This window comes from Lutjanus erythropterus, chromosome 15 (genome assembly GCF_056507025.1).
Source record: "Lutjanus erythropterus isolate fLutEry1 chromosome 15, fLutEry1.hap2, whole genome shotgun sequence".
NCBI classification, from domain to species: domain Eukaryota; kingdom Metazoa; phylum Chordata; class Actinopteri; order Lutjaniformes; family Lutjanidae; genus Lutjanus; species Lutjanus erythropterus.
Window position 1 is genome coordinate 8729109 of NC_139331.1, and position 15708 is coordinate 8744816.

The 15708-nt window shown below is 37.4% G+C and overlaps 1 protein-coding gene across 1 annotated transcript; it reads right to left on the reverse strand.

Annotated features, from left to right (window-relative positions):
• Positions 1–263: 263 nt before the first annotated feature.
• mep1a.2 (meprin A, alpha (PABA peptide hydrolase), tandem duplicate 2) lies at positions 264–11767 on the reverse strand. Its single transcript, XM_084737420.1, has 14 exons — positions 11690–11767; positions 11551–11575; positions 11401–11454; positions 10878–10915; positions 10717–10792; positions 10498–10615; positions 9303–9478; positions 8062–8283; positions 7818–7964; positions 6133–6348; positions 4543–4989; positions 3828–4001; positions 1925–2132; positions 264–1050 (listed from the first exon to the last, which is right to left on the reverse strand). The coding sequence occupies exons 1-14, from the start codon at positions 11750–11752 to the stop codon at positions 900–902; spliced, it is 2115 nt and encodes a 704-aa protein (XP_084593546.1). The 5' UTR covers positions 11753–11767; the 3' UTR covers positions 264–899.
• Positions 11768–15708: the final 3941 nt, after the last annotated feature.

Below are 15708 nucleotides of genomic sequence, written 5' to 3' on the forward strand. Positions count from 1 at the left end.
ATGGTAAATATATACACTTTCTTCACTTCATTGTATTCACTATATGTACTACTTGATTGGATGTTGTCCATTTTGTGTGCCAAGATTGTGAGTGCTGACTGTACATAGAACAAAATAGACGAGTTTGGCTTGGTTTGATAATATTGTTTAAAAAGGAAAATGATATGAGACAGAATCTGTATACTGTGTGTGTATCTAACCTCTGTATGTATCTAAATTACATGTATGTGAAATGATATGTAATGAAATAAAAACCATGAATATAATGTGTTTTATTGTTTATTACACTCAAAATTCAATCTAAATTCTTTTTTCATAACACAATTCATTTAGCAAACAACATACAATTATTTTTATTTACATTATTTCGGCTTCAGTCCTATTTTTTCCCCCTCATGGTGCAGGTTGAAGGGTAGTTTTCGATTTATTACTGTTATTGCTTCATAATTAAAGGGACAGTTCACCCCAAAAACAAAAATACACATGTTTTGGTGTGAGTTGCAGAGTTTGTTGGTTGTTGCTGTTACTCAAGATAATTCACCAACCTTGTTAGGAGCAGTTTCATGTAGGAACTACTTTCTCTCTGCAGTAAAATCTGCTGGAACTACTTTCTTGTTCCTACACAACAAGGTCTGTGGATTATCTTAAGTTACCAGGTCATGATTTTTATAAAGAAACGCTAGTTTTGAATTTTTCAGATTTTGAAGTTTTTCTTTTTTTGTGCTTTGACCACCGTGTATTTCTGATATATTTTTAATTTGGGGGTGAACTGTCCCTGTAAAGTATTTCTTTTAAATGTGAATGCTGTAGTAAATTCTTCTGGAGTCTTATTTCTAGGCTCAGCCTTAATTTCACTGCTGAATGAATCCAGAGTACACATGAATCTTCTGAAATGTGTCTCACTGAGCTCTCCTGATGATGGTGAAGATGGCCAGTGTCAGAACCACGGTCCCCGCTGCGCCACCAGCCAGAGCTCCCAGAATGCTCTTGTCTATGTTCACTTTCTCACAGGTTTTACCAGTGTAGTATGTGGCCTGGCTCGTCGCACACCTGAAAAGCAACAGACAGAATTTCCTTTATTATGAGGAATGATTTCCTGAAGCTTGAGGAGTAGATTTGAATTGTGGTGCTCAAATTATTCTTGAGAACTGGGGGGAAAACTGTTTTGAGGGGGTTTTGATTTTTAGTCCTCAATTATGCAGGAAATATATATTTTAAAAGACCAAACTCTTGGTAATGAAACTTTTTAATGTGCCAGCGTCCTGGTAATTAGATTTAATTTATTAAATATAGATGTAAAGTTGACAAAATGTTATATTTTTCATTTCACAGTATTGTCACAGTGAGCAGCAATTCTATTTTTTAAAGTTGCTCAAAGTTCTCTTAATGCTGTTTTTTCATGAATGTTTAAAAAACGCTTACCAGTGCTTGAGTGGTATTCAAGCCTTTTTTTAAACCAATAACTGAGACGGGGGTCCTTAGGGTATAGCTTAGACTTTTTATGCCTGATTAAAACATGTTTTTGTAAAAGAGTTAATAGAAATCAGGGACACAACTTTAAAGGGCTTTTTGATTTTAAAACAAAGATTAATCATTTTTATACCTATGTTATCAGTAGGTTTTTTATAGATTCTGAAGGGTTTTTGTCACATTTTTAAATTGTTTAAAGTTGTGAATTCTTGTCGAAAAACTTGTCGAAGTTTAGAAACAAAAAAAATAAAGCCAACCAAAACATTTCATAAATTTCATATATTTCATATATGTATGAATCCTTAAAGAATAAAATTTCACCAAATAATTGTGTTTTTTGTGGGACATGATTTGTTCAAATTTTGAGTCTGTTTCTTTTTTTTGCAAAATTACACAGTTAGTAATGCAAATACACACGTGCTGTATGTCTACCCATGCACACACAAACACACACCTGCATGAGGCTCTCCCTTCACTCTCCACACACAAGCCTCCATTCAGACAAGGGTTGGGGTGACAGGGGTCGGCAGCAGCTCGTGCTTCTCTGCGTTTCGGAGCCTCATGCATCGTTTCGACCTCGTTGATCGGCTTGTCATCAGGGATGTCATTACTGGGTGCGGGCGGTTTGACAGGTACCTCCGTCTTGATCAGGTGGGTCAAATCTAACAAAAACATACAAAAAAAGGTTAATATTCATGTTATTTAAAATGTTAAATGAATGTTAACATACTAAGATTTACATATGTAAGAAAGCAGTGAGACAGGATTTAAAGTAGCATCTGAAATTAATTTCATAAATGTAAAAGATATTTGCTGTTAGAATGTGTGGGGGAAAAAAATAAAGTTGAATAAAAAATATTTTGGTTCATATCCACAATCTGTTCACTGTTAAAGGCATCTTATTTTACAAGTCTTCTCATCTATTTCCTACTTCACAAATTTGCTGATTTTATCTATTTTATATCATCTTATGTTCAGTATTTTAGTTTTTTGACTTTTGGTTGGACGAAACAAGTTATATAGAAGACATCTGTGGAGCCCATAAACTGACGTAATGTAATTCAAAAATATGTTTAAAAAATAAGTTTCAGTACTTCAAAAACAACGAGTTGAAAGACTATGAAAATATCAATTATAATATATAATAGTAGTAATTATTTATATACAAGTATTTATTATATTACAATTAAAGTATTTATATTTACAGAATAATAAAAAAATCTGTTTCAAATGTTTCCATTCATATATTTAACATATTTTACAAGTCTTCCCACATCTTCACATATTTACTGCTTTTATGTATTTTATATCATCTTATGCTCAATATGTAGGGTCTTTTGACTGTTGGTTGGACGAAACAAGTAATTTGAAGACATCTATGGATATATCTATGGATAAGACAATCCATAAACTGACTTTATGTCAGTTATGTTAGTAAGTGATCAGACAAATCAAAAATATGCTTAAAGAAAATAAGTTTTAGTACTTAATAATAAGTTTTAAAAACAACTTTAAAGAATATGAAAATGTGTAGAATTACTATGTATAGTAACAGTTATTATTATTTATATATAAGTATTTGTTATAATTGAAATGAAAATATCTATATTTATAGATTAAAAAATATTCTCTGTTTCACATACTTCCATTCATTTATTTTGCATATTTTACAAGTTTTCCCATATCTTCACAAATTTGCTGCTTTTATCTATTTTATATAATCTTATGCTCAATATTTTAGGTGTTTTTGCCTGTTGACAATAATGAGGCCCCTAAAATGACTTAATGTAATAATAAAAAGCGATGAGACAAAAAAAAATTTTTTTTAAATTATAATTTAATAAATAATAGTGAATAAATATTTTAAATACAAGAAATGTAAAGCTTTTCCTTTGATATCTTTAATTAATAAAAAAATATATTTTAAAAATATCAAAAAGGTTTTAATTTCTTTTCCTTTAACACCAACCATTTGATTAAAAAAAAAAAAACAACTTTATTTCATTTCAAGTATTTTTTTCATTGTCTTGCTTCATTTACTTTGCATCTCTTTGCTGACTTTCTTCCAGGTATCTTTAGCGTTTGCACACGGCACAACACCTGTCCTTATATAGTGTTTATAGTGTTTAAGGGGTGTTACCTATGTTAATAACATACAATTGACCACACCCCTCCAGTTTATAACCAAGTAGAGGATTAATCATCACCTAGGCAAAAGCAGATTTGGGTGGTTAAAAACATTCAGTGCATCTGGAGTTTACTTCTCTTATTTCTCTCTTCTGAAATTATAAAAGAAATGTGAGAGAATGTTTCTGCATTAGGACCAGTGCGTATCAGCGACGGTTTGTGTTTCTCACCGTTGAAATCGGCAGTAATGATGAGGTCATCGTTCTTGAGGAAGCTCCTCCTGTTCAGCTGCTGGTGAGAAATGAACGTGTCCCACCCGTAGTCTGGACCGCGGTAGCACTCGCAGTCGGTGTCATACACTGCCCCTGAAGAAGCTGTTGGTTTGTTCCAGCGGGCATGACTGTCTGAGGGGGAAAATAGTCAGGAGAATACATGTTATGCATTTCTGAATTCCTCCTATTTGTGGTTCAAACAGGGTGTCTGGTTGGAATAAGGCGAAGGTGGATTGTCTGGTCAGAAAAAACAGAAAAAGACGATGTTAGAGCTGATTTTTAATGGCACAATTTTCTTATTAAATGAGGACATTAAAGTAACAGTATGAGATTTTAGTCCTGGTGGATTTGGCGACACCTGTGGTTACTGATGGTAATGACAAGGACATTTTAAAATATGGAACCACAGTTTTGTTTAAAATTCCAAGTGTTCCCACACTATATGTGAAAAGAAATGTTTCAGGATTTTTAAAAATGACTTTCAGTAATGTGGCCACCACAGATAAAATTCTATTCACCTTCATTGTGTTGAGGTGAAGCAGAATTATCTCACAACATGGGCAAATGAAACCAACTACTTGCTTGGCTATATGCTACTAGCTTTGATTTAGTTAAACCAATCCTTTCATCTGACTCGTGAACTTCGTCTTAAATTTCAGTGAGCTGGGCCTACCTGAGGTGAAGCTTCTTGTATTGGACATCCTCAGTTTTACATCAGGGTCTTGGTCCATAGCAACAATGGTCCCCTGCCTGTGTATGGCTGGCCACTGCATCACTGCATCATTTTCCCCGCTGCAGAGGTGCATGGTCATGCCAAGGTAATCTGGGTAGGCGCTATGTCTTCCATTTGGGTAAACGCTGATACCATATGAGTAGCCCTCTGAGTTGTAGAAGCACTTGCTTTTAACCGAACTGCCAGCGGGAGTGGTGGCGAGAAGGCCGGTGAAGTTACGAATTTGCCAAACAGCAGTGGGGCATACGGTTTCAGTAAGAGTGATGTCATCGATTAAGATGGCGCCCGAGGAGCTGGATGATCCTCTGATGCCTTGGAAGAAATAGCGGAACTTCTCTTTCACCTTGAGAGTCACATGGGCTATTTTCCAGGCAGCATCTCCATCCCCTTGAAGGTCATAACACAAAAAGGATTGGACAAATAGCAAAATACAATATAAACAAATAAAAACCATTTGATGGTCAGGCTTTTTGCCATTCAGGATTTATATCCTCAATGTGATAAAAGCAAATTAACACTGCATGAATCAGTAAGGCTGGGTATCTTTTAAAACATAATCATACAAGTACCATTATCAATACTAGTACCCATGAAGTCATACCGATACCAACTGAGTACTTCATCTGATTCATTTTCTTTTGTTTTGGAGGCTGCTAGCAAATCACACACTGTGTGACATATCTGTGAGCAAAACCATAAAAATCTTCTTTTTTTTTTTTTTTTCTATTTTTCTTTATCTGCGTTCAAGAAGGATTGGGTGCTGGCATCGTTTAGATGGAGAAATTTCAATACTACTGGTTATTGTCTTTTTTCACAGGATTCCTTAAAGGTATTGAGTACCTATACCCATCCCTAAGCAATTAGGTTTCAGCTGGAGGTAAATCTGGGTATCATCGGCATAACAATTGACCTTTTCTGTTTTGTGCTCCAGCAACAGTTGAGCAAGCTTGGAGCCTTGGTCAACTTTCTAGCTAGCTAGTCAGCTAACGTTTTTAACATTAGCTATCACATGTAACAAATAGTGATTTTTAATTAAGTAGCTAGTTAGCTAACGTTTTGCTTCGTTAGCTCACACAAAATTTGGTTTTGGCCTAACACATAGTATATTGAAGTACATAAAACAGGAAAAGTTTACACAAGGTACCAAGCTTACTCTACTGTTACTGAACCACAGAACAAAAAGGGGTGGAAAATAAGAAGAGTCAATTGTAGGAGATATAGAAAATAGACCCCAAATGGAGTATATATATATGGAAAATAAAATAGAGCCTAATATGGAGCCTTGTGGCACTCCACAGGACACGAGTGGAAGGTCTTGGAGGTAGGAGGAAAAGCACTAAACCCCTGGATGCCAACAGCATGTTTAAGGTAGATGGAGTGATCAACTGTGTCAGCCAGTGTAAATTTATTGGAAATAATTTAATAATTAAAAGATAGCACTCAGTAATAATGAGCATGTTTCATCATTCTAATGTGCACTGTGCAGTGGACAGTGGGTGCAATGCTGGCATATGAATGAAAATAAAGTACCTGTAATGGTATGGATCTTCTTGACACTGCTCTCAGTTCCCACCCCGTCATCAGTCCTGATCCATATCACCAGTTTGTCCCCAGCTGCTCCGGTCATCTTGTAGAAGAACTGCAGGCACTGCTCATCTCTCTTGGGGTAGAGAATACGTGACTCCAGCGAGGCACTGCTTCCAACTTCACCAGAGGATGTGTCAAACTTCATGTAGTAGCCAGAATCTAAGAAGAGACGGAAGTGGCCATCAGTACATATTTTGTTAACTGAGTTAAATAGATAAAAAGCTAAGAAGCATTTTAAGTGTTGGAAGAACAGCAGTTGAATAATAGTTTGGTGAATATTGAACAAGATGTTACGGACATTTAGTTTACTTAAGTCTGTCAAATTTTACCCAATCACCTGCCCTCCCGTTACATCATTCATTCATTTTTAAAGTTAGTGCCCTTTGTCATGTTTGTTTATTATAAACCTATTCATTAGATGTATTATATTAGCATATCAGTGCATAAATACTCCCAATTGCTCATTGTGAGTGGATTTACCATTTGCCAAACTCATGGGAAACAACAAATGCTAAATACATATTGCATTAGACTGTAGGTTAATTTCATGGGAAGAGCTGGGAATTTAGGGGTTTCATGATCTACAATCCATAATGCATTAAAAGATTCAGAGTACCCATAGAAACTTCTGCATATAAAGAGCAATACCAATATTGAAGGCCTGTTACTTTTGACCCCTCTGGTGGCACTGCATTAAAAACCCAGGTAATTGTATAAATGAGACAACATGGGCTCTAAAACAATTTAGAAACTGTTGTCAGTTAATAGTTTGTTGCTGCATCTACAAATTCAAGTTAAGACTCTACCAATGCTCTGCAACCCGATTTTGGATAAGCGGTTGAAGATGGATGGATGGATGGACTCTACCATGCAAAGAGAAAGACAAATATCAACAACATCCAGACTGAACTGGGCTGAAACAAAGTGGAAAGTGTTCTGTGGTCTGACGAGTCAACATTTCCAATTGTTTTCCGAAATCACAGATCTCGTGTCCTCCGAGCTAAAGAGGAAAGAGACCGTGTAGATTGTTACCAGCGCTAACTTCAAAAGCCAGCATCTGTGATGGTATGGGGAAGAGTTACTGCCCATGGCATCACGGGTAACTGTCACATATGTGAAGGCCCTGTTAATGCTGAAAAGTACATCCAGGTTTTGGAGCAACATAGGCTGCCATCCAGACAACATCTTTTTCAGATACATCCCTGCTTATTTCAGCAAGATGATGCCAAGACACGTGATAACTCCATGGCTTTGTAGTAAAAGAGTTCAGGTACTAGACTGACCTGCCTGCAGTCCAAACCTGTCTCTCATTGAAAATGTGTGGTGCATTGTGAAGCACAAAACACATCAGTGGTGACTCTGAACTGTTGAGCACCTAAATATATCATTTCATTTTCAAAACTTCAACTAGTGTCCTCAGTTCCTAAATCTTTACTGAGCCAACTTCTTTTGGAATGTGTCCCAGGCATCAAGTCAGAATGAGTGCATAGGGAAAAAAGTTTGAACATTAAATATCTTGTCTTTGTACTGTATTCAGTTGAATACAGGTCAAAAAGTTTTTGCAGTTTTTATTTACGTCTTTATTGGGGTTGCACCATCATGTATGATGTATTAAGTTTCCTCTGTACCTCTGCAGCGCCCTGCCAGGGTGTGGTCTGTATCAGCAGGGCTGCTCAGCGTCTGGACCCAGTCTGCGTTGTCTTTCTCATTCTGAATCATTCCACAGATGTTGATCAGCTCAAAGGAGCACTGGTCCAGGAGAGTGAGCGTGTTGGCTGGAAGAGGACAGTTATCAAGAGTCAACCTACAAATCTTAAAACACTACAGAGCTGTCTTTCTCTAACCTTCAGGCAGGCGTGAAAAGACACTCACCACAGTCGTACATGCGGTTGAGCCTGGTGATGTCCACGGCACTGAAGTCCAGCCGCTGGCCAATGATCTCATTAAAATATGGTATGGTGGTGGTGATTGTGGGGATGCTGTCATTTTTGTTGAAGGACTTTGGTCTGTAGTGCATGATGGACTCGTAGTCATAGGGCGTGTTCATATCAGTGATGTAGTCATCCTCATACTTTCTGAAATTGTGTCCCTTCCCTGTGAGGAGAAGAATACTGGTCAATTGACAGTTTATCTACTCCTACACCTTTCCTGCTTAGCATACTCTGCAGCTAACCCTCTTTACTTTTCCAGCAGAAGAAGAGAAACAACTGCCGAGACTTTTCTTGGTCTTGAGAAGTTGTAGCATGCACATATTAACCTGTACTGTACATTTACTGCCAGTCTGACAGCTTAAGTTAAGTTTCTGCTCCACCATGAGCAGTACCATCATTTGGCCTGCTGCTCATTCACCCTAACTTGCATGTAACAAAAACACATTGCCCTATTCTTTAGAAGAGCTATGCCAATTTTACAACAGTATACTTCAATAAAATGCAATTATTAAGGCAGTCATGGTAAACCACCATCCCAAGGAAAAAAATCATGGAAATTAATTTCTGCAGTGTCGGTTTTACCTGGAAGGTTTTGGCAGTACCAGTTGTTGCGTATCAGTTGTAGCATGCTAGTTTTCTTAGCCCCTAAGTCAAGCTCACATAGTGTTGTTATTTCCAGTTAGTTACAGTGAAAACTGGTGTCAAACTGTGTGCTGGCATTGTTCAGCTGAAGTCAGGTCTGTCTGTGGAAACACTTCAAACACCTAATTTACGACAGAATTGCTCAAATGTGTCCGTTAGCAAAACAAGACAGATACAGTGTTCAGGCAACAGTTCACTGCAAATTCAGGAGCGTTGCTGTGTGGATATGTGACCATACTAAAGAAAGCATCTGGTCAATGTGCTTGAGCTCTGATACAGTGTGCCTTGAAATTAATGACACATATGTTACTTTTGAAATTTTTTTTGTTTGCCCTGCTGTGCCAAAAACACACTGAACTGTGGCCCAAAGACTGAGGTACGTACTGAACCGTGACTTTTGTGTACGGTTACTAGTGTTTAGTGCTAACATAGTCAACCATGTGACTATTCTCACCTGGATGCAAACAGACACTGCAGTATAGTTATTGTAAAAAATCATAAAATTACCTTATGGGGTTCTGATGAAAAATTGTGACCCACCTTCTTCAATCTGGTCCCACCAGATTTTGACATAGTCGTCTCTATCTGAGCGAGACTGTTCATGGTAGAAGCCCAGAGCGTGGAGGAGCTCATGCTGCACAATGGCCTTAGTGTCACACCTGGCGCCAATGGACACATTCTGGCCTTTTCTATCGTCTCCAACATATGACCAGCATCTGGATTGATGGAAAATTCATATGACAACACAATCCACACAATCAACCTAGAGTCCTTATTCTGAGCTTTTCAGAGTTAGTTTGGATTATTTGAAATGGGGTTGTATGAGGTAATTATCCATGGTCAGTGTTCCATACAGTAAATGACGGTCGACATGCCCCCAGTTTGGAGAATCAGCAGGAGTACCAACACAGAAGCAAAGGAGTGTAATGCTATGGACCGGGTCAGCAGCAAAATATATTTTAGCCTTAAAAAGAGGCCCACCTAAAAAAAATCAATATCAGTGTACAAGTGTGTGCTATATTTAGTATAGACAGTCTTTTAAGATGGGAAATTGCTGCTATATAAACCAAATATCACTCTCTTGCACTCAACCAGACTTGCAAAATTGTCATTTTTCCTCGCAGGCTACAGGAGTTGCTGGTCTTGAGCTGCCTCAATCTGTTAGACTGTTTGTGTTATTATGTGACTTTGGTAAATCCAAACCAACCTTTTAAAACACCAAAGTGACACAAACACATAAACAAACTAAGATCAATGTGGCAGTAGACCAACAACTCCATGTTCTGCTTGGGTAAATAACTGCTTTCACCCATAGAGCCTGGTTGGTAGAGAGAGCAATAGTTGGCTTTCGACTGTCTGATGGCAAGGTACAGTAAAGTGCTGAAAAATAACAACCTAAATATAGTGTACACTTACACTGATTTTTTTAGGTGGGCCTTTTTGTTGGTGGCTAAAATGAATGCTGCTGTTGCTGACCCTGTCCATGGCGGTATATTGGTTGGCTGCAAACACCAGTACTCATGCTTCTCCAAACTGGGGGCATGTCAACGGGCATCTACTGTACCAGCCCCACTTCAAATAATCTGAAACATCCCTTTAAAAAGCATTTCATTATATCAGCATTTCCTAATCTTTGGTTTTTAATGCCTCAAGTTTGATGACTTGACAGCGTGGCCCATAAAATTGCACAACAGGCAAGATCATTGCTGAAACAGTGTGGCAGACTGCAGCTCACCCAGACAGCTTGGTGAAGGAGATGTAGCTGGTCTCTCCCTCATAGGGCTTGAAGTCCACGCAGGATCTCAAACGGTACTCCTCAAAGGCCTGGAGGATCACACCTTTAGCATTCAGCTCTGGAATGATGGAAATCACTTTCCAAATCAGTACATGCTTTACCTATTCATCAAATTCTTTGCTGGTATGCTGGTAATGTATTCTTTTGTAATGAATGTACCTAAAGAGTCAGTTAAGATATAGGGGATGGGAAACTTCCATCTTCTTGTTTCATCAAGGATTGCATTTCTGCTGGGCTGCAAAACACATTTAAAGTGTTTAGAATATAATATGCTTTTAAGGTCTTGACAAATATAATCTCTATACAGACTCTCTTCTTACATTACCAGCGATGTCTCCCTCAAAGAGGTGATCTAACCCTAGAAATGTGGAAAAAACAACATATTACATATAATATATACACATTATGGCTTGGTTGCACCAACAAGGATTGTTGATTAACTTTTTTTTCACCTTTTGGCAAGCTAGCAAACAATGTAATATATATTTTTAAAGGAATACAGACCCTAACTTTTTAGCTAGCTAACAAAGAATGTACAATTTTGTTAACATTTTAGCTAGTGAGCCAACAATGTAATGTTCTGTTAAGGAATACAGAGCTTAACGTTTTAGCTAGCTAGCAAATAATGTAACATTTTAGCTAAACTGAGATTAGTTTTTATTTGTGCAAAAGCTCTGCTTAATTTTAAGTCTGAATTTATAATTTTAAACCCAGTTTGCTAAACTCTGACTAGAACCAATCTGAAATAAATGAATCTTTATTGGTGTAACCCAGTCTATATTAGTCAACATAGCATATAATCACAGTGCATGTATCAACCATGACAGGACTTAAAAAGCATACCTCTATTGATCTCAAGTATGTCATCCCTCAGTTCACCAGCATCTGCATTATCACCTGGAATGTAAATTTATTGTTAGACCAGAAAAGCAACAAAACTTGCTTTTGTTTTTGTTTTTGTGCAAATGATCAGTTAAGTGAATAGGGACCAACCAGTATGTGTCGGAACAGCTTGCACCTAGCACACAAAAAGACATTTGTCTCAATTTAAAACTCTCTACAGAGACATTTTCTCAAAGTATGTTTCTCAGTGCAATTAAATTTCAAATACTGTAAAAAAAAAATGTCTGACCTTCAAAACCACAAAGATTCCAATCAGTGCAGCAATCTTCCTCAATCTGTCTCCAGAGCCCATCTTGCAACACGAAGAGAAATGTGTTTCTCTGCTGCCAGTGTAAACATGTCAATTAAGACAGCAGCCGGAGGGGAACTTTGATCAGGATAATAGTGTTTAATGAGTAACTGCTTTCCACACGTGTCCACACTGTCTCATGTTCTCAGATGTCACACAGGTGATCATCAACCCTGTACAGAGACAACATAATCAACAATAGATTGATAAGAACTGATCATAAAGTCCAATAAAACAGGCAGTTATGTTGTCAATGGATTTGACTTATGATCTCTCTGTGACTGGAGAAAGTTGTCGTTTGCCAAGTCGTGTAGGCTAGTTCTTCAGAAAGAAATCTTCAGAGATGGCAAGTAACGAAGTACAAATACTCCGTTACTGTACTTAAGTAGATTTTTCAGGTACTTTGTACTTTTAGAAGTATTTATTTCTCTTGACGACTTTTTACTTTTACTCCGTTACATTTTCAACATAAATATCGGTAATTTCTACTCCTTACATTTCCCAAAAAGGCTTGTTACTTTATATATATAGCCTAAGCCTATATATTTTTTATTTTTTGGCGCCGCGACACCAATGCGCTGTTTCGGGTTTTGGCAGGAGGAGACACGGCTGTCTGTGTGTGTGTGTGTGTGTGTGTGCGTGCGTGCAAGCGTGCGCGTGTGGTGTTTGTGTCAGAGCAGGTCTGCCACTCCGCCCACACCTGTTACACCACTAACGTTAGAGCAGCTGCACGAAATGGACAACGGTGAGAATCCCACGCAATCACAGGAGCGGTCCCTCGACGAGCAGCACCCATGGCCTTATTTAAAAGAGCTTTTTTTTTTTTTTCTTTTTTTTTCTTTTTTTTAAGTTGGGCCTATGAGCATGATTTGTGACACCATAGTTTAGAAGCTAATCCTGGTCCAGAATTCAGTGTTCAGAAGTGTGATGTGTTAACCTTAAGTGTACAATACAAATGCCTAAAGGACTATATAGTGAAGTACATTAGGATACTATGCAGGTCGTGTTTGTTCAAACAATAACATTGCTAAAGTAGATTCCATATAAATTATCCTGTGTTTAATAGCTTTGCAGCCAGTGAGTTGTGCAATAGAAATACTTTTTATTTTTAGAAGTACTTTTGAGTACATTTCAGAGCCTGTACTTTTAACTTTTACTTGAGTAGATATTTGGATCAGTACTTTTTACTTTTACTCAAGTCGTTTTTTTACATAGGTATTTTACTTCTACTCAAGTAAGGAATCTGGGTACTTTTGCCATCTCTGGAAATCTTGCAATGATTCCTGCAACCTTAAGTTACAATATTCATGACTTAAGGTAACTTTGGTATCTTTCAGCTTGGACCCTATTTCCCACATTTTTGTGGCTAATGAGGACAACAATTTTTGAAAACTGTCAAGTATTGAATGAGACCCCAGCAACTGCGAATCATCAAAGTATGTCCACAAAAAGGGCTTGTTTTGCCACTGACAGGCTCCGATTGTTGTTGTAAAAGTCTGACAACAATATGTGGAAGGTCTCTACAGAGATGGACCTTTTTGTAAAGGATAAGATGCTATTTGTTTAACCAGAAACAGACTGTTTTTTTTTTTTTTTCATCATAAACCACACTTAACAGAAACAAAATAAAACTCACCAAAAACATCTTGGCTCATGTCTTCACTGTTCCAACAATCATCAGGTATGGTTTGGTTGAAACAAACTTTTAAATCACAGAGTTAGATGTGAAAATATTCTGGATGTTCGTGCTGCTTCTCCACACTGCTTCTCTGATGTCCAACCTCTTTCTTGCTCCTTTCCCTATATTTTCACATCTTTTTTTGTTTTTTTTTGTCTTATGACCAAACCAGAGTTAGTGATTGTTGGAGCAGTTTACCAAGGAGTTAAGATAAGTTTTGGAGAGTTTTATTTCATTTTCACTGAGTTTGAATGAAGTGTGTTTTATAAGGGTATAATTGCTGAGTTTGATGTGTATAGGCAGAATGTTAGTCTGCTGCTGGTTAAACAAAAAGGATTTTACCTTTTAACAATATGATCTATCTCTGAAGCAGTTCTTTCCATGTTGTCAGACACTTGTTGTCAGCAGCAAAAACGAGCACTTTTAGTGGACATACTTTGACAGTTCGTAATTACCATGATGATAACATTGCAGCCTGTCTCACTCTGATGGTGCCAGTGGTCCTTAGACACAAAACATGGGAAAACAGGGTTGAAAAATACAGATGTTAAACTTTTAGTGAGGAAACTGCTTGCACAGTTCATTCAGTCTGCCTGTAGTGATTTATTAGGGTGATGATGCCTTCAAAGTGTGCGTTAAAGCATTTGGCAAGAGTGTAAAGATATAAAAAAAAAACAGCAGAACACAGGATAGGGCTGTAAATGAAGTGCTGACATTTCAATCTGTTGTGCTAATTACACCTCTAATGTCTGATAGGTGCTATATTAGATTTTCCTTATCATACAATCACTGTGGTGTTATGTATTAAATGTCAAGACAGCTGATTTAGTTGATATTAAATGAGCACGTAAGCAATTTATTATTGCACTCTTGGAAAGTTCAGGGACTTACGATAGATTTTTTTTTTAAAGCAAGGATCAAAACTGAAGCAGCAGAGGCCAACATATCCTCACTTTCAATTCTCAGTAAGGGTCTGGAAACATCATCTCTGTGGCCATAGCTTTCACCTTCATGATGCCATAAAAAAGGGTTTTTTAAGAATTCTAAATCAGACAGGTCCTTCAGCATGCAGTCATAAATTTGCACAAAAAAATAGTACTCCAGATTAGCTGCAGACAAGCTTCAGGACTGTTGATCACTCACACACACACGTGCACGGATCGCATCTTTGCGCCTCGTGCCTGCTGCTTCAGTTTTGATCATTGTTTTTTCCTCTTGTTAGTTCCTGAACTTTACAAAAGTGCAATAAAAATTGCTCTAGTGCTCCTTTAATATCAGCTAAATCAGCTGTGTTGACACTTAAGTACAGTGATAACAAGATAAGGAAAATCTAATACAGCACCTTATCAGGGTATTAGATTTTGTTACACTTCATTCACTATTATCCCCACCAGGTGTAAGGATCATGCGATTGCTTGCCTGTGTGTGCATGCATGATCAAAGCGACCTGAAGTTTGTCCTCAGCTAATCTCCAATACTGCTGGACCAATCAGCCTAAAATTTTTTAAAAATTTTATGAAATCAAATTGCCGCTGGTTGCGTCTGGCAGTTGCTGTGACATTGCAGTGAAAGTTTCCGTCACCTGTTTCTGTGTTTCACAATATTTAAAGAAAAAGGCCATTTTAAGAATTATTATTTCCATGTGAGGACTGGTAAGTTGTACAAATGTTTCTTCCACACCATGTCTCTTTTTATTAGTTACGTAGGAGGATTTATTATTGTAAGCTCAACACTCCTCCAGAGCCACAGAAGACATTATACAACTGTTTCTACAGGCTGGGTGACAAGTCAACTCATCTCAATTTGTTGAAGTTATCTTTAAGAGCAATAATCTATCAATGATAAAACGGCTTATCTAGTTTTATTTAGTCTATCATGCTGATTATTGTTTTATTATGTCGAAGCTCAATGCCTGCAGCACTGCACTTCATTTTATGTGGCCCATGAAAGCTTGCAATGAATGTAGTTTGTGCAAAACAATTCTATGCAGTGGGTCAACAATCTACATGTCCCAGAATGCAATTTTGTCATTTGTGAATTTATGGCATGTCAGTATACTCTAGATAACCTCTGAATATTATATAGCCATATCCAGCATTGTCACTCTAGCCATGTGGTTGTTGTGAGTGGGGACGGTTCACCCCCAAAATTAAAATACTTATTTTTCCTCTTACCTGTGGTTCTATTAATCCACCTAGATAGTTTTGTTAAGAGATGCAGAGTTTTGGAGATATCGGCTGTAGAGATGTCTGCCTTCTCAAGATGATCCACAGGAATTTTT

Excerpts from the sequence above, each read along its gene's own strand:
- mep1a.2 (XM_084737420.1), bottom strand. The coding sequence starts at position 11,752 with ATGGGCTCTGGAGACAGATTGAGGAAGATTGCTGCACTGATTGGAATC. Across the intron at positions 10,616-10,716 it reads TATCTTAACTGACTCTTTAG|AGCTGAATGCTAAAGGTGTG; the intron begins GTACATTCATTA and ends CCATCATTCCAG. Across the intron at positions 4,002-4,542 it reads TACAAGAAGCTTCACCTCAG|ACAGTCATGCCCGCTGGAAC; the intron begins GTAGGCCCAGCT and ends TTTCCCCCTCAG.